This window comes from Tachyglossus aculeatus (assembly GCF_015852505.1).
Source record: "Tachyglossus aculeatus isolate mTacAcu1 chromosome 12 unlocalized genomic scaffold, mTacAcu1.pri SUPER_6_unloc_1, whole genome shotgun sequence".
In the NCBI taxonomy this organism is placed as follows: domain Eukaryota; kingdom Metazoa; phylum Chordata; class Mammalia; order Monotremata; family Tachyglossidae; genus Tachyglossus; species Tachyglossus aculeatus.
This window is the reverse complement of record NW_024044828.1, coordinates 3,693,994-3,711,716: the sequence shown is the minus strand read 5'-3', so window position 1 is coordinate 3,711,716 and position 17,723 is coordinate 3,693,994. Positions and strand designations below refer to the sequence as shown.

Sequence of the window (17,723 nt, the reverse complement as noted above, 5' to 3'; positions counted from 1 at the left end):
CTCATTCAAAGCACACCTCCTCCAAGAGGTCTTCCTCGACTAAGTCCCCCTTTCCTCTTCTCCCACTCCCTTCTGCGTCGCCCTGACTTGCTCCCCTCCCAGCCCCACACCACTTACGTCCATATCTGTCATTTATTTATTTCTATTAATGCCTGTCTCCCCCTCTAGACTGAAAACTCGTTGTGGGAAGGGAGAATATGCCTGTTTATTGTTATACTGTACTCTTCCATGCGCTTAGTAATAATAATAATAATAATGATGATGGTATTTGTTAAGCGCTTACTATGTGCCAAGCACTGTTCTAAGCACTGGGGGGATACAAGGTGATCAGGTTGTCCCACGTGGGGCTCGCAGTCTTAATCCCCATTTTACAGATGAGGGAACTGAGGCGCAAAGAAGTGACTTGCCCAAAGTCACCCAGCTGACAATTGGCGGAGCCGGAATTTGAACCCATGACCTCTGACTCCAAAGCCCGGGCTCTTTCTCCCTTCAAGGCCCTACTGAGAGCTCACCTCCTCCAGGAGGCCTTCCCAGACTGAGCCCCTTCCTTCCTCTCCCCCTCGTCCCCCTCTCCATCCCATCTTACCTCCTTCCCTTCCCCACAGCACCTGTATATATGGATATATGTTTGTACATATTTATTTTACTTGTACATATCTATTCTATTTATTTTATTTTGTTAGTAGGTTTGGTTTTCTTCTCTGTCTCCCCCTTCTAGATTGTGAGCCCGCTGTTGAATAGGCACTGTCTCTATGTGTTGCCGACTTGTACTTCCCAAGCGCTTAGTGCAGTGCTCTGCACACAGTAAGCGCTCAATAAATACGATTGATTGATTGATTGATTCCCACTGAGCCACGCTGCTTCTCTAGCACAGCGCTCTGCACAGAGTAAGCGCTCAATAAATACGACAACGAACGAACGGTTGGCTGATGGCACACCGCTGCCCCGGGGGCTTCAGCGTGGTTGGAGGAGAGCGAGGCTCTTCCATCAGGGTCCGGTCACTCACCAGTTCGATTTTACTGGTTCTCCAGAAATGCGGGAGGTCGGTGAACTGCATCATCATGCCTTTCAGATTCACGATCACGATGGCCGCCAGCACAGCCTGCAAACCACCGCGACACGTTTAATAATAATAACGACGGCATTTATCAAGCGCTTGCTATGTGCAGAGCACCGGCCCACGCGCTGAGGAGGTTACAAGGTGATCAGGTTGTCCCACGGGGGGCTCCCGGTCTTAATCAGTCTTCTAGACTGTGAGCCCGCTGTTGGGTAGGGACCGTCTCTGTATGTTGCCAACTTGGACTTCCCAAGCGCTTAGTCCAGTGCTCTGCACACAGTAAGCGCTCAATAAATGCGATTGATTGAATGAATGAGCTCCACGCGGCCTCTCCCCCGCGCTCCCGGCCCCGCCACCCTCCATCCGAGTCCGGCCGCTCGTCCCGGCGGGCGGGTTTCCGCGACGGCCTCCGAACCCACCTGAGGCAGGGACTCGAAGAGGAAGCCGGCCGCCAAGATGACCAACAGGATCATTAAAGAGGCTAAGCAACCTGCGAGCTGAAGGGGTCGGAGCGCGGTTAGTGGGCAAAATGGGGTCCCGGCTCAGCGCGGGGAAAGGGTGGGGTGGTGGGGTGGGTCCCTTGGGAAAACCATCCCAAAAACTCCAGTCGGGTGCCAAAGCTAATGCGACTTCCCCATTGCCTTGGCTCCCCAGTTCCCAAGCCTCTCCTTGGCAGGAGATGCCCCTCTCACACCCCCAGTTGCAACCTCTGGACAAGAAGTTTGTCCAGTTCATAACTACGGTATTTGTTAAGTGCTTACTAAGTGTTAGTAAGCACCCCTTCCTTCCTCTCCCCCTCTCCATCCCCCCCCATCTTACCTCCTTCCCTTCCCCACAGCATCCGTATATATGCATATATAATAATAATAATGATAATGATGGCATTTATTAAGCGCTTGCTATGTGCAAAGCACTGGGGAGGTTACAAGGTGATCAGGTTGTCCCACGGGGGGCTCACAGTCTCAAGCCCCGTTTTACAGATGAGGGAACCGAGGCACAGAGAAGTTAATCGATCAATCGTATTTAGTGAGCGCTGTGTGCAGAGCACTGTACTAAGCGCTTGGGAAGTACAAGTTGGCAACATATAGAGACGGTCCCTACCCAACAGCGGGCTAAGTGACTTGCCCAAAGTCACACAGCTGACAACTGGCGGAGCCGGGGTTTGAACCCATGGCCTCTGACTCCAAAGCCCATGCTCCTCTCCACTGAGCCACGCTGCTTCTCCAATATATGTTTGTACATTTTTATTACTCTATTTATTTATCTTACTTGTACATATCTATTCTATTTATTTTATTTTGTTAGTATGTTTGGTTTTGTTCTCTGTCTCCCCCTTCTAGACTGTGAGCCTGCTGTTGGGTAGGGACAGTCTCTACGTGTTGCCGACTTGGACTTCCCAAGCACTTAGTACAGTGCTCTGCACACAGTAAGCACTCTATAAATATGATTGATTGAATGAATGAATGCCTATTGTCAGCTTCTGAATCCTGAAAGGAGCAAATGATTTTCATGTTTTCATGTTATTACACTATTTCATTTGTACATATTTATTCTATTTATTTTATTTTGTTAATATGTTTGGTTTTGTTCTCTGTCTCCCCCTTTTAGACTGTGAGCCCACTGTTGGGGAAGGGTCTCTATATGTTGCCGACTTGGACTTCCCAAGCGCTTAGTACAGTGCTCTAAACACAGTAAGCGCTCTATAAATACGATTGAATGAATGACTGCCTATTGTCAACTTCTGAATCCTGAAAGGAGCAAATGATTTTCACGTTTTCATGTTATTACTCAATTTATTTCATTTGTACATATTTATTCTATTTATTTTATTTTGTTAATATGTTTTGTTCTGTTCTCTGTCTCCCCCTTCCAGACTGTGAGCCCACTGTTGGGTAGGGACCGTCTCTCTATGTTGCCAACTTGGTCTTCCCACGCGCTTAGTACAGTGCTCTGCACACAGTAAGCGCTCAATAAATACGATTGAATGAATGAATGCCTATTGTCAACTTCTGAATCCTGAAAGAAGCAAATGATTTTCATGTTTTCATGTTACTACTCTACTTATTTCATTTATTCTATTTATTTTATTTTGTTAATATGTTTTGTTCTGTTCTCTGTCTCCCCCTTCTAGACTGTGAGCCCACTGTTGGGTAGGGATCATCTCTATCTGTTGCCAACTTGGACTTCCCAAGCGCTTAGTACAGTGCTCTGCACACAGTAAGCACTCAATAAATACGATTGAATGAATTAATGATTCAGGTTGAATTCAAGACAGCTATTTATAATTGAGCTAAGAGCTCCGCCTTGTGGACAGTTTTAAAATTAGCGCTCAATAAATACCATTGAATGAATGAATGAGTGTTTTCAGGCTGAATTCAAGACAGCTATTTATAATTGAGCTTAGAGCTCCGCCTTGTGGACAGTTTTAAAATAAGCGCTCAATAAATACCATTGAATGAATGTTTTGAATTCAAGACAGCTATTTATAATTGAGCTTAGAGCTCCGCCTTGTGGACAGTTTTAAAATAAGCGCTCAATAAATACGATTGAATGAATGAATGTTTTCAGGCTGAATTCAAGACAGCTATTTATATTTTACTTGTACATATCTATCCTATTTATTTTATTTTGTTAGCATGTTTGGTTTTGTTCTCTGTCTCCCCCTTTTAGACTGTGAGCCCACTGCTGGGTAGGGACTGTCTCTATATGTTGCCAATTTGTACTTCCCAAACGCTTAGTTCAGTGCTCTGCACATAGTAAGCGCTCAATAAATACGATTGATGATGATGATAATTGAGCTTAGAGCTCCGCCTTGTGGACAGTTTTAAAATAAGCGCTCAATAAATACGATTGAATGAATGTTTTCAGGCTGAATTCAAGACAACTATTTATAATTGAGGTTAGAGCTCCGCCTTGTGGACAGTTTTAAAATAAGCGCTCAATAAATACCATTGAATGAATGAATGAATGTTTTCAGGCTGAATTCAAGACAGCTATTTCTAATTGAGCTTAGAGCTCCGCCTTGTGGACAGTTTTAAAATAAGCGCTCAATAAATACGAAGGAATGAATGTTTTCAGGCTGAATTCAAGACAGCTATTTCTAATTGAGCTTAGAGCTCCGCCTTGTGGACAGTTTTAAAATAAGCGCCCAATAAATACGATTGAATGAATGAATGTTTTCAGGCTGAATTCAAGACAGCTATTTCTAATTGAGCTTAGAGCTCCGCCTTGTGGACAGTTTTAAAATAACGGCTAGACTCAACAGGTACGAGGGAGTCTGTGATTTAGGGGTGGAATATGTTGGTAAAAGCCTGGCTCTAAAAGGGTCCGGAGACTTTAAGATATCAGAAAAAAGTCAACGGTGTCAGGCCTTTCCTTAGGTTAAGATGCCACTCATTATTTTACTTGTACATGTTTACTATTCTATTTATTTTATTTTGTTAATGATGTGCGTCTAGCTTGACTTCTATTTATTCCGATGGCTTGACACCTGTTCACACGTTTTGTTTTGTTCTCTGTCTTCCCCTTCTAGACTGTGAGCCCGTTGTTGGCTACGGACCGTCTCTGTCTGTTGCCAACTTGTAGTGCAGTGCTCTGCACACAGTAAGCGCTCAATAAATATGAATGAATGACAACTGGTAATAACAATAATAATAATGATGGCATTTATTAAGCGCTTACTATGTGCAAAGCGCCGTTCTAAGCGCTGGGGAGGTTACAAGGTGATCAGGTTGTCCCACGGGGGCACTCGCGTGGCTCAGTGGAAAGAGCTTTGGAGTCAGAGGTCATGGGTTCAAATCCCAGCTCCGCCACTTGTCAGCTGTGTGACTCTGGGCAAGTCACTTAAATTCTCTGGGCCTCAGTTCCCTCTTCTGTAAAATGGGGATTAAGATTGTGAGCCCCCTGTGGGACAACCTGATCACCTTGTAACCTCCCCAGTGCTTAGAACAGTGCTTTGCACATAGTAAGCGCTTAATAAATGCCATTATTATTACTAATCCCCATTTTACAGATGAGGAAACTGAGGCACAGAGAAGTGAAGTGATTTGCCCAAAGTCACACAGCTGATAATTGGCAGAGCAGGATTTGAACCTGTGATCTCTGACTCCAAAGCTCTTTTCCAGTGAGCCACGCTGCTTCTCACTTGGACTTCCCAAGTGCTTAGTACAGTGCTCTGCACACAGTAAGCGCTCAATAAATACGATTGAATGAATGAATGAATGCTGGATTCAATGGGGTTCCCCCTCTGCCAGTTTGCAGATTCAGGACTCCCTATCATCCCCCTCCTGGGGAACTCACTGCAATTTTTTTTCCTTTCTCGTGGTATTTGTTAAGCGCTTACAACAGGCCAGGTACTGTACTAAGTGCTGGGGTAGATACAAGATCGTCAGGTTGGACACAGCCTGTGTCCCACATGGGGTTCCCGGTCTCAAGCCCCAGTTTACAGGGGAGGGAATCGAGTCCCGGAAAACTGAAGTGACTGGCCCAAGATCACACAGCAGACATTTGGGGGAGCCGGGATTAGAACCCAGGTCCTCTGCCTCCTAGTTCCACACTCTATCACTTAGGCCCTGCTGCTTCTCAAGTTCTCTGTGCCTCAGTTACCTTATCTGTAAAATGGGGACTAAGACCGTGAGCCCCAAGTAGGACAGGGACTGTATTCAACCTGATCAGCTTGATAAGCCCCAGTGCTTACTGAGGTATATAGTAAGCGCTTAATACAGTGTCTGCCACGAGTGCTTAACAAATGCCATTGTTACTATTAACAAATACCTAAAAAAAAACCCCAAAACAAAACAACAAATGCCTCCAATTCCTTCCGACCTCAATCCTCAACCCGGCGGTGGGCAACCTCAGATGCGGCGTCGCCTCCCGGCCCTCACCGCGGCCGGTCCGTGTACACACCTGGGTCTTTCCCCCGGTGCCCTCCTGCACCAGGCTCCGTGAAATGGCGCACGAGATGGAGAAGGTTTGGAAGAGAGATCCGAAGAAATTGCAAATCCCCAGGGCAATGAGCTCCTTTCCAGGAAAAAAAAAAAACAGAGAGAGAAAGCAGTAAGGTTCCGCAAAATTATAATAATGACGGCATTTAGTAAGCGCTCACTATGTGCAATGCGCTGTTCTAAGAGCTGGGGAGGTTACAAGGTGATCAGGTTGTTCCACGGTGGGGGCTCGCAGTCTAATCCCCATTTTACAGATGAGGGAACTGAGGCACAGAGAAGTGAAGTGACTTGCCCAGCTGACAACTGGCGGAGCCGGGATTTGAACCCGTGACCTCGGACTCCAAAGCCTGTGCTCTTTCCACGCTGCTTCTCAAAACAGAGGGGTGGGTGTGTTTTCCTGTCCCAGACCCCCCTCTCTCACCTCCTGCTGAGGTACATGCAGAAGAGTTCAGCAGGAGCTGGGGCAATCAGTATTTATCATCATCATCATCAATCGTATTTATTGAGCGCTTACTGTGTGCAGAGCACTGCACTAAGCGCTTGGGAAGCACAAGTTGGCAACGCATAGAGACAGTCCCTACCCAACAGTGGGCTCACAGTCTAAAATTTATTGAGCGCTTACTCTGTGCAGAGCACTGGCCTAAGCGCTCGGAGAGGACAATCCGACAGAATGATCCCTGCCCACGACGAGGTTGCAGTCTAGAGGGGGGGAGTCACACTGAGCCCCTTCCTTCCTCTCCCCCTCGTCCCCCTCTCCATCCCCCCATCTTACCTCCTTCCCTTCCCCACAGCACCTGTATATATGTGTGTATGTTTGTACATATTTATTACTCTATTTATTTTACTTGTACATATCTATCCTATTTGTTAGTATGTTTGGTTTTGTTCTCTGTCTCCCCCTTTTAGACCGTGAGCCCACTGTTGGGTAGGGACTGTCTCTGTATGTTGCCAATTTGTACTTCCCAAGCGCTTAGTACAGTGCTCTGCACATAGTAAGCGCTCAATAAATACGATTGATGATGATGATAATGATGAGAGGACAATCCGACAGAATGAGCGGACACGTTCCCTGCCCACGACGAGGTTACAGTCTAGAGGGGGGGAGTCACAGTTAGTGACTTGTGCCCATCAGCCCCCGCTCCCAGTAGGTTGGGGGTCCACCAGCAAGCCAAAGCCACTGGATCCAGTTCCTCCCAGTTCCCTGTTTTTAGTGGGGGGGGAATCTCGGCAACACCCATGGCTGCTTGGCACGGAGGGCGATCTTCCGGGGAGAAGACTGTACCCTCTTGTGAGGCAGCCATGGAAAGAACCTCCCGTGGTCGCCCATCCACCTCCGCATCAAACAGAAACTCCATATCATCGGCTTTAAAGCCTTCAATCGCACGCACCACTCCCCTAGTCATTCATTTATTCAATCGTATTTATTGAGCGCTTACTGTGTGCAGAGCACTGGACTAAGCGCTTGGGAAGTCCAAGTTGGCAACATAGACGGCCCCTACCCGACAGCGGGCTCAGTCATTCATTCAATGCTTAATAACATTACTAAATAAATTGCAGATGCAATATATAAATTGTAGATAATAATAATAATGATGGCTTCTATTGAGCGCTTACTATGTGCAAAGCCACTCCAGTGCTTAATACAATGCCTGGCACATAGTAAATGCTTCATAAATACCATTACTAAATAAATTGCAGATGCAATATATAAATTGTAGATAATAATAATAATGACGGCTTTTATTGAGCGCTTACTATGTGCAAAGCCACTCCAGTGCTTAATACAATGCCTGGCACATAGCAAATGCTTAATAAATGCCATTACTAAATAAATTGCAGATGCAATATATAAATTGTAGATAATATTAATAATGATGGCTTTTATTGAGCGCTTACTATGTGCAAAGCCACTCCAGTGTTTAATACAATGCCTGGCACATAGTAAATGCTTAATAAATGCCATTACTAAATAAATTGCAGGTGCAATATATAAATTGTAGATAATAATAATAATGATGGCTTTTATTGAGCACTATGTGCAAAGCCACTCCAGTGCTTAATACAATGCCTGGCACATAGTAAATGCTTCATAAATACCATTACTAAAAATAAACTGCAGATGCAATATGTAAATTGTAGATAATAATAATAATGATGGCTTTTATTGAGCACTTACTATGTGCAAAGCCACTCCAGTGCTTAATACAATGCCTGGCACATAGTAAATGCTTAATAAATACCAGTACTAAATAAATTGCAGATAATAATAATAATGATGGCTTTTATTGAGCGCTTACTATGTGCAAAGCACTGTTCTAAGAGCAAGAGGTTACAAGTTGTCCCACGGGGGGCTCACAGTCAATCCCCATTTTACAGATGAGGCAACTGAGGCCCAGAGAAGTGACATGACTTGCCCAAAGTCACACAGCCGGCAGTTGGAAGACCCGGGATTTGAACCCATGACCTCTGACTCCCAAGCCTGTGCTCTTTCCACTGAGCCGCGCTGCTTCTCTTAGACGTAGATAGACGTCTGGGCTCGGCTTTCCGCTCATTAACCTGCCGAACGGCTCCGAGCCCTGGGGCTGGTAAGGGAGGGTGGCCTTACCTGATTTCCATCCACCTGATAGCCGTGCTTAATGGCGAAGATCTTGGCCATCGAGATGGTCACCGAGAAGCCGACGATGGCAATGGCGATGGCATCCACGTAGACCAGGTGGAAGAGACTGGCGTCCGGGACCGCCGGGGTCCCCAGCCTGAAACGGGACGGCCAGAGAGAGACCCGCTCTGCGGGGGCCCGGGACACGCAGGCCGCGAAGGGTCGGGCCTCACTTCAACGTGGCCTAGTGATTAGAGCCCGGGCCTGAAAGTCAGAAGCATAATAATAATAATAATAATAAATAGCATTTGTTAAGGGCTACGTTCTACGTGCTGGGGAGGTTACAGGTTGATCAGGTTGCCCCACGGGGAGGGCTCCCAGTCTTCATCCCCATTTTACAGATGAGGTCACTGAGGCACGGAGAAGTGAAGTGACTTGCCCAGAGTCACGCAGCTGACAGTTGGCGGAGCTGGGTTTTAATCCCAACTCCGCCACTTGTCTACTGCTGTGTGACCTCGGGAAAGCCACTTGGCTTCCCTGGGCCTCGGCTGCCTCATCATAATCAATCGTATTTATTGAGCGCTTACTATGTGCAGAGCACTGTACTAAGCGCTTGGGAAGTACAAATTGGCAACATCTAGAGACAGTCCCTACCCAACAGTGGGCTCACAGTCTAGAAGGGGGAGACAGAGAACAAAACCAAACATACTAACAAAATAAAATAGAATAGATATGTACAAATAAAATAGAGTAAAAAAAAATGTACAAACATATATGGGGATAAAGACTGAGAGCCCCATGTGGGATACGGACTGTGTCCGTCCTGATTAGCACGTATCTATCCCAGCACTCAGAACAGTGCCTGGCACACAATAGGCACTTAAATATAATTTTTAAAAAAGTGTTGTTTCTCAGAACATTTGAGCCCCTTGGACTTTGCCAACAGCCCAAAACAAGGCACACAAATAATAATTGTGGTATTTGTTAAGCACTTATTGTGCGCCAGGCACTGTACTAAGCATTCATTCATTCAATTGTATTTATTGAGCGCTTACTGTGTGCAGAGCACTGTACTAAGTGCTTGGGAAGTCCAAGTTGACAACATATAGAGACAGTCCCTACGCAACAGTAGGCTCACGGTCTAGAAGGGGGAGACAGACTACAAAACAAAACATATTAACAAAATAAAATAAATAGAGAAAGAAAGGAAGGAAGGGAAGGAAAGAAAGGAAAGGAAGGAAAGAAAGGAAAGGAAGGAAAGAAAGAGAAAGAAAGAGAGAGAGAGAGAGAAAGAGAGAGAGAGAAAGAAAGAAGGAAAGGAAAGGAGGAAAGAATGAAAGAGAAAGAAAGAAAGAAAGAAAGAAAGAAATGAAAGATAGAAAAAAGAAAGAAAAAAGAAAGAAAGAAAGAAAAAGAAAGAAAGAAGGAAAGAGAAAGAAAGAAAAAGAAAGAAAGAAGGAAGGAAAGAGAAAGAAAGAAAAAGAAAGAAAGATAGAAAGGAGGAAAGAAGGATAGAAAGGAGGAAAGAAGGAAAGAAAGAAGGAAAGAAAGAGAGTGAGAGAAAGAAAGAAAGAAAGGAAGGAAGGAAGGAAGGAAGGAAGGAAGGAAGGAAGGAAGGAAGGAAGAAAGAAAGAAAGAAAGAAAGAAAGAAAGAAAGAAAGAAAAAGAAAGGAAAGGAAAGAGAGAAAGAGAGAGAAAGAAAGAAAGGAAGGAAAGAAAGGAGAAAGAAAGAAAGAAAGAGAAAGAAAGAAAGAAAGAGAGAAAGGAAGAAAGAAAGGAAGAAAGAAAGAAAGGAAGAAAGAAAGGAAGAAAGGAAGAAAGAAAGGAAGAAAGGAAGAAAGGAAGAAAGAAAGAAAGAAAGAAAGAAAGAAAGAAAGAGAGAGAAAAAGAAAGAAAGGAAAGGAAAGAGAGAGAGAAAGAAAGAAAGGAAGGAAAGAAAGGAGAAAGAAAGAAAGAAAGAGAGAGAAAGAAAGAAAGAGAGAAAGGAAGAAAGAAAGGAAGAAAGAAAGGAAGAAAGAAAGAAAGGAAGAAAGAAAGGAAGAAAGGAAGAAAGAAAGGAAGAAAGGAAGAAAGAAAGGAAGAAAGGAAGAAAGAAAGAAAGGAAGAAAGGAAGAAAGGAAGAAAGGAAGAAAGAAAGAAAGAAAGAAAGAAAGAAAGAAAGAAAGAAAAAGAAAGGAAAGGAAAGAGAGAAAGAGAGAGAAAGAAAGAAAGGAAGGAAAGAAAGGAGAAAGAAAGAAAGAAAGAGAAAGAAAGAAAGAAAGAGAGAAAGGAAGAAAGAAAGGAAGAAAGAAAGAAAGGAAGAAAGAAAGGAAGAAAGGAAGAAAGAAAGGAAGAAAGGAAGAAAGAAAGAAAGAAAGAAAGAAAGAAAGAAAGAAAGAGAGAGAAAAAGAAAGAAAGGAAAGGAAAGAGAGAAAGAAAGAAAGGAAGGAAAGAAAGGAGAAAGAAAGAAAGAGAGAGAAAGAAAGAAAGAGAGAAAGGAAGAAAGAAAGGAAGAAAGAAAGGAAGAAAGAAAGAAAGGAAGAAAGAAAGGAAGAAAGGAAGAAAGAAAGGAAGAAAGGAAGAAAGAAAGGAAGAAAGGAAGAAAGAAAGAAAGGAAGAAAGGAAGAAAGGAAGAAAGGAAGAAAGAAAGAAAGAAAGAAAGAGAGAGAAGGAAAGAAAGAAAGAAAGAAAGAAAGAAAGAAAGAGAAAGAAAGAAAGAAAGAAAGAAAGAGAAAAAGAAAGGAAAGGAAAGAGAGAGAGAAAGACAGAGAAAGAAAGAAAGGAAGGAAAGAAAGGAGAAAGAAAGAAAGAAAGAGAAAGAAAGAAAGAAAGAGAGAAAGGAAGAAAGAAAGGAAGGAAGAAAGAAAGAAAGGAAGAAAGAAAGGAAGAAAGGAAGAAAGAAAGGAAGAAAGGAAGAAAGGAAGAAAGAAAGAAAGAAAGAAAAAGAGAGAAAAAGAAAGAAAGGAAAGGAAAGAGAGAGAGAAAGAAAGAAAGGAAGGAAAGAAAGGAGAAAGAAAGAAAGAGAGAGAAAGAAAGAAAGAGAGAAAGGAAGAAAGAAAGGAAGAAAGAAAGAAAGGAAGAAAGAAAGGAAGAAAGGAAGAAAGAAAGGAAGAAAGAAAGGAAGAAAGAAAGAAAGGAAGGAAGAAAGAAAGAAAGGAAGAAAGGAAGAAAGGTAGAAAGGAAGAAAGTAAGAAAGGAAGAAAGGAAGAAAGGAAGAAAGAAAGAAAGAAAGAAAGAAAGGAAGAAAGGAAGAAAGAAAGGAAGAAAGAAAGGAAGAAAGAAAGAAAGAAAAGGAAAGAGAGGGAGAAAGAAAGAAAGAAAGAAAGAAAGAAAGGAAAGAAAGAAAGGAAAAAGAAGGAAAGAGAAAGAAAGAAAGAAAGAAAAAGAAAGGAAAGGAAAGAGAGAGAAAGAAAGAAAGAGAGAAAGAAAGAAAGAAAGTAGGGTGGATACAAGAAATCAGGTTGGATGCGGTCCCTGTCCAGCCTGGGGCTCACGGTCTTAATCCCCATTTTGCAGATGAGTTGGCTGAGGCAGAGAGAAGTGAGGTGACTCGCCCAAGGCCACAAAGCAGACAAGTGACAAAGCTGGGATTAGAACCCTTGACCTTCTGACTCCCAGGCCCGTGCTCTAGCCACTCGGCCACGCCGCTTCCCCCAAATTCCAACGCCGTCTTGACCAGCTGGTCTGCCTCGGCTCACCAAGCCGAGCCCGAGCCCGAGCCCTCACGAGAGTCCGATCCTCAGCGGGCCCGGTCAGCCGGCCGGGGGGGGGGGGGGGGGGCGAACCCCCCCTGACGGCCAAGGAGGAGGCAGGGCCCCAGACGGGGGTTGGAGCAATGAGAGAGAGAGAGAGACGGAGAGAGGGGGGAGGCACCAGGTGCCGAGCGATGCCGCGAAACACGCAACCCCACGCGCACGCGAGACCCGGGCAGCGGCAAGAGAGGAGTTTCCGGGAATCCAGGGCGAGAGGCGAAGGGAGGGAGGAGAGCAGGCAATGTGGCCGGTCGAAATGCGGCCACTGGAGAGTGGACCGCGTTCTCCCTACCCCAAGGGGAGGCTGCCAACCACATCCAACTTGTAGGACTCCTTCAGATCCAGGCCTGCCGAAACTCCCGTTCCAATCACCACCTAGGAGCGGACACGGAGGAAGCTGAGAGGCTGGAACCTCGTCTCTAGACTGAAAGCTCGTTGCGGGCAGGGAATGTGTCTGCTAGTTCCGTTGGACTGTCCTCTCTCAAGTGCTTAGCAATAATAATAATAATGTTGGTATTTGTTCAGCGCTTACTATGTGCAAAGCACTGTTCTAAGCGCTGGGGTAGATACAAGGCAATCAGGTTGTCCCACGGGGGGCTCACAGTCTCAATCCCCATCTTCCAGATGAGGGAACTGAGGCCCGGAGAAGTGAAGCGACTTGCCCAAAGTCACACAGCTGACAAGTGACGGAGCCGGGATTTGAACTCACAACCTCACAACCTCGTACTGTCTCCTACCGCTCTACCCATCGAGAAACTCGGGTTTCTCGAGTGTTCGCCATGCTAAGTACTTGGGACAATGCAGACTGTGAGCCCACTGTTGGGTAGGGACCATCTATGCTGCCAACTTGTACTTCCCAAGCGCTTAGTACAGTGCTCTGCACACAGTAAACGCTCAATAAATATGAATGAATGAACCTCCGACTCCAAAGCCCCTGCTCTTTCCACTGAGCCACGCTTAGTACAGTGCTCTGCACACAGGAAATGCTCAATAAAGACCATTGACTGGTCGACTGATAGGGTCACTCACTGAATGTGAACCTTACCCTCAAAGAGTTTACAATCTAGAGAGGGAAGACGGACCCTAAAATTAATCACAGCTGGGGGAGGCGACCCATTCCCAACTCCTGGGGGTCCCTGAAAGTCTCAGGATTCTCCAGACGATAAAGTTGGGTGTGGGCGGGGAATGTGTCCCAAGCACTCCCAAGCACTTAGTACAGTGCTCTGCACAGTAAGTGCTCAATAAATACGATTGATTGAATGAATGAATGAATAAGTGAATTCTCCTTCAGAGAGGAAAGTCCCACAGACTCCCAGGAATGACCAGGACCGCTCTTCATTTACCACCCGTCGCTGAGGGTCTGGTGGCTTTCTCTCCCTCCCTCTCCCACACTGGCCTTTGACCTTCGACCCTCTCAGACCAGAGGGTCCTGAGGGGCACGGTCTGTGAAGGGCATCCCCTCTCTGAGAGCCTCTAGACTGTAAGCTCGTGTGGGCAGGGAACGCGCCTGCTAATTCTGTTGTACGGTACAACCCCAAGTGCCAGTAATAATAATAATAATAATAATGGCATTTATTAAGCGCTTACTATGTGCAAAGCACTGTTCTAAGCACTGGGAAGGTTGCAAGGTGATCAGGTTGTCCCTCGTGGGGCTCACAGTCTTAATCCCCATTTTACAGATGAGGTCACTGAGGCCCAGAGAAGTTAAGTGACTTGCCCAAAGTCCCACAGCTGACAATTGGCAGAGCCGGGATTTGAACCCCTGACCTCTGATTGCAAAGCCCGGGCTCTTTCCTACTGAGCCACGCTGCTTCTCTTCTTCTCACTGTACCTCAGTACAGTGCTTTGCACATAGTAAGCGCTCAGTAAATACCACTGAAGTGCTAGAGAGCTGGAATAGAGCATATTTATTTTACTTGTACATTTCTATCCTATTTATTTTATTTTGTTGGTATGTTTGGTTCTGTTCTCTGTCTCCCCCTTTTAGACTGTGAGCCCACTGTTGGGTAGGGACTGTCTCTATGTGTTGCCAATTTGTACATCCCAAGCGCTTAGTACAGTGCTCTGCACATAGTAAGCGCTCAATAAATACGATTGATTGATTGATTGATTGATCTGCCCGGGTAGTTGGACTAAGGCCCTGCAGCCCTCGGGATAAGCCGGCTATTTGGGGCGGGAAATGGTCAAAGTGGGTGTTAGGGGAGGGGGCTCAGTGAAGAAAGCAAAGGGGAGGGCGATCCGGGGATTCCCGCAACCTCTTCCGAACCAACTTACCGCAAAGAACTCCAAAGGAATGGGGGCGGGTAGCTTCTTTTTAAACCTTTCGTTGAACTCCTTGCCACCCAGCAAAATGCCGAAGCAAAGCACCCCCACGACTAAGGAGGCGATGTTCAGCTTTTTGATGTTGGTCACCACGGCAACCGTACTCTGAAACGCAACAGAGGACCTGGGTTTGGATCCGGGCTCTGCCACTTGCTTGCTGTGTGACCTCGAGCAAGTCACTTCACTTCTCCGTGCCTCAGTTACCTCATCTGTAAAATGGTTGCCCCAGACCTGGAATTTCCACCAGCCCCCTCCCCCAGGCTTGGACCCCATGGGCTGGACAGTGGATCAAGAAGGCTGAGCTCTGAAGAGGACCCACAGTTGCCAAAGACGATATCATCCTCCACCCGAGCCTTCCCGATTTATAATAATAATAACAAAAAATAATAATTATGGTATTTGTTAAGCACTTACTATGTGCCAGGCACTGTACTAAGCACTGGGGTGGATACGAGCAAATCAGGTTGGACACAGTCCCTGTCCCATGTGGGCCTCACAGTCTCAATCCCCATTTTACAGATGAGGTAGCTGAGGCACAGAAAAGTGAAATGACTTGCCCAAAGCCACACAGCAGACAACTGGCGAAGCCGGTATTAGAACCCATGATCTTGTGACTTCCAGTCAATCAATCAATCATATTTATTGAGCGCTTACTGTGTGCAGAGCACTGTACTAAGCGCTTTGGAAGTACAAGTTGGCAACATATAGTCCCGCACTCTATCCACTATGCCATGCTGCTTCTCAAGCGTACTCTCCCGAGCACTTAGTATAGTGCTCTGCACATAGTAATATCTTAATAAATACCACTGATTACTGGATTGATTGATGGATACAGTACAATCAGGTCTGAGACAGTTCCTGTTGCACATGGGGCTCGGCATCTAGTGGGGAGGGAGCATAGGCATTTTAGCCCCATTTTACAGATAAGGAAACTGAGGCCCAGAGAAGTGAAGCAACTTGCCTAAGGTCACACACAGCAGGCTGGCAGGTCTCCTGGCTCCCAAGCCTGTCCACTAAGCCCCACCACTATTGGACAGGTGTCAGTATTACGGGGGGGGGGGGGTGTTGAAGGGTATTTTGGGATCCTGCTCGCCCATAAATAAATAATAATGATGGCATTTGTTAAGCGCTTACTATGTGCAAAGCACTGTTCTAAGCGCTGGGCGGGATACAATGTGATCAAGTTGTCCCACGTGGGGCTCAGAGTCTTAATCCCCATTTTTACAGATGAGGTAACCGAGGCTCAGAGAAGTTAAGTGCCTCGCCCAAGGTCACACAGCACACTTGTGGCGGAGCCGGGATTCGAACCCACGACCCCCGACTCCAAAGCCCGGGCTCTTTCCACTGAGCCACGCCTCTTTATCGTACTATTTCCCTGTCACGCGGTGCCCCCTTCCACACTTTTTTCTGGGGCTCGCACGCTCCGAGGTGAGAGGAGGAGAGGGGGGAGAGGCGGGCTGGGCTCCGGTGACTTACATAGACGACGGAGAGGGGGCCGCTGTGGCGCTTGGTCTTCACGCCGAGCAGGTACTTGAGCTGGGAGGTGAAGACGTGCACCGCGGCCGCCGTGGTGAACCCGCGGACCAGCGGCTCCGTCAGGTAGATGGCCACGAAGCCGAACCGCAGCACGCCCAGGAAGAACTGCCACGGGGGAGACACACGGGCCTCATGCTGCTGCCCGGATTATCTTTGTCCAGAAATGCTCTGGGCATATTACTCCCTTCCTCAAAAATCTCCAGTGGCTACCAATCAATCTGCGCATCAGGCAGAAACTCCTCACCCTGGGCTTCAAGGCTCTCCATCACCTCGCCCCCCCAAATCACCTCCCTTCTGTCCTTCTCCAGCCCAGCCCGCACCCTCCGCTCCTCCGCCGCTAATCTCCTCACCGTACCTCGTTCTCGCCTGTCCCGCCATCGACCCCTGGCCCACGTCATCCCCCGGGCCTGGAATGCCCTCCCTCTGCCCATCCGCCAAGCTAGCTCTTTTCCTCCCTTCAAGGCCCTACTGAGAGCTCCCCTCCTCCAGGAGGCCTTCCCAGACTGAGCCCCTTCCTTCCTCTCCCTCTCGTCCCCCTCTCCATCCCCCCATCTTACCTCCTTCCCTTCCCCACAGCACCTGTATATATGTATATATGTTTGTACATATTTATTACTCTATTTATTTATTTTACTTGTACATATCTATTCTATTTATTTTATTTTGTTAGTATGTTTGGTTTTGTTCTCTGTCTCCCCCTTTTAGACTGTGAGCCCACTGTTGGGTAGGGACTGTCTCTATGTGTTGCAAACTTGTACTTCCCAAGCGTTTAGTACAGTGCTCTGCACACAGTAAGCGCTCAATAAATACGATTGATGATGACCGAACGCGGAGCACGCCACCCGCTCCCTCCCACTTCCCACACTCCCAACCCGCTCTTCTGGCCTCGTGCCCCCATGGGCCGCGTCTCAGGCCACAAGGGACGGTGGGAGGTCGGCCTCTCCACCCGCTGCGACTGTGTGACTTGTACTTCCCAAGCGCTTAGTGCAGTGCTCTGCACACAGTAAGCGCTCAATAAATACAACTGAATGAATGAATGAATGTGTGAGGACCGATGGGGAGGGAAAGAAGGAAGGGGGAGCAGGGCACAGAGACCGAGGGAGAGAGAAGAGTAGAGAGTGAGGGAGAGAGAAGAGCAGGGACAGGAGAGTAGAGCAGGAAAAGCTAGCTCTTTTCTTCCATTCAAAGCCCTACTGAGAGCTCACCTCCTCCACGAGGCCTTCCCAGATTGAGCCCCCCTTTCTCCTCCCCTCCTCCCCACCCCACAGCACCTGTATATATATTTATACAGACTTATTACTCTATTTTACTTGTACATATTTACTATTTATTTTGTTAATGATGTGCCTATAGCTTTAATTCTATTTGTTCTGACGATTTGGACACCGGTCTCCGTGTTTTGTTTTGTTGCCTGTCCCCCCCTTATAGACTGTGAGCCCGTCGTTGGGTAGGGACCGTCTCAATATGTTGCCGACTTGTATTTCAAGCGCTTAGTACAGTGCTCTGCACACGGTAAGTGCTCAATAAACATAACAATG

General features: G+C 46.5%; 1 protein-coding gene across 4 annotated transcripts in view; it reads right to left on the bottom strand.

Annotated features, from left to right (window-relative positions):
* Window positions 1–17,723, bottom strand: part of SLC26A5 (solute carrier family 26 member 5) — a 42,911-nt gene that overhangs the window by 16,033 nt on the left and 9,155 nt on the right. For 2 of the 4 annotated variants that reach the window (XM_038741169.1, XM_038741170.1), the window contains exons 5-11: window positions 16,126–16,290; window positions 14,602–14,754; window positions 12,620–12,702; window positions 8,606–8,753; window positions 5,963–6,076; window positions 1,477–1,554; window positions 1,007–1,102 (exon numbers count right to left, since the gene is read on the bottom strand). In XM_038741169.1, coding sequence (XP_038597097.1) covers window positions 1,007–1,102; window positions 1,477–1,554; window positions 5,963–6,076; window positions 8,606–8,753; window positions 12,620–12,702; window positions 14,602–14,754; window positions 16,126–16,290 — 837 coding nt within the window. The remainder of the gene's footprint in view (window positions 1–1,006; window positions 1,103–1,476; window positions 1,555–5,962; window positions 6,077–8,605; window positions 8,754–12,619; window positions 12,703–14,601; window positions 14,755–16,125; window positions 16,291–17,723) is intronic. The other 2 variants (XM_038741171.1, XM_038741172.1) reach the window with 1 other exon arrangement.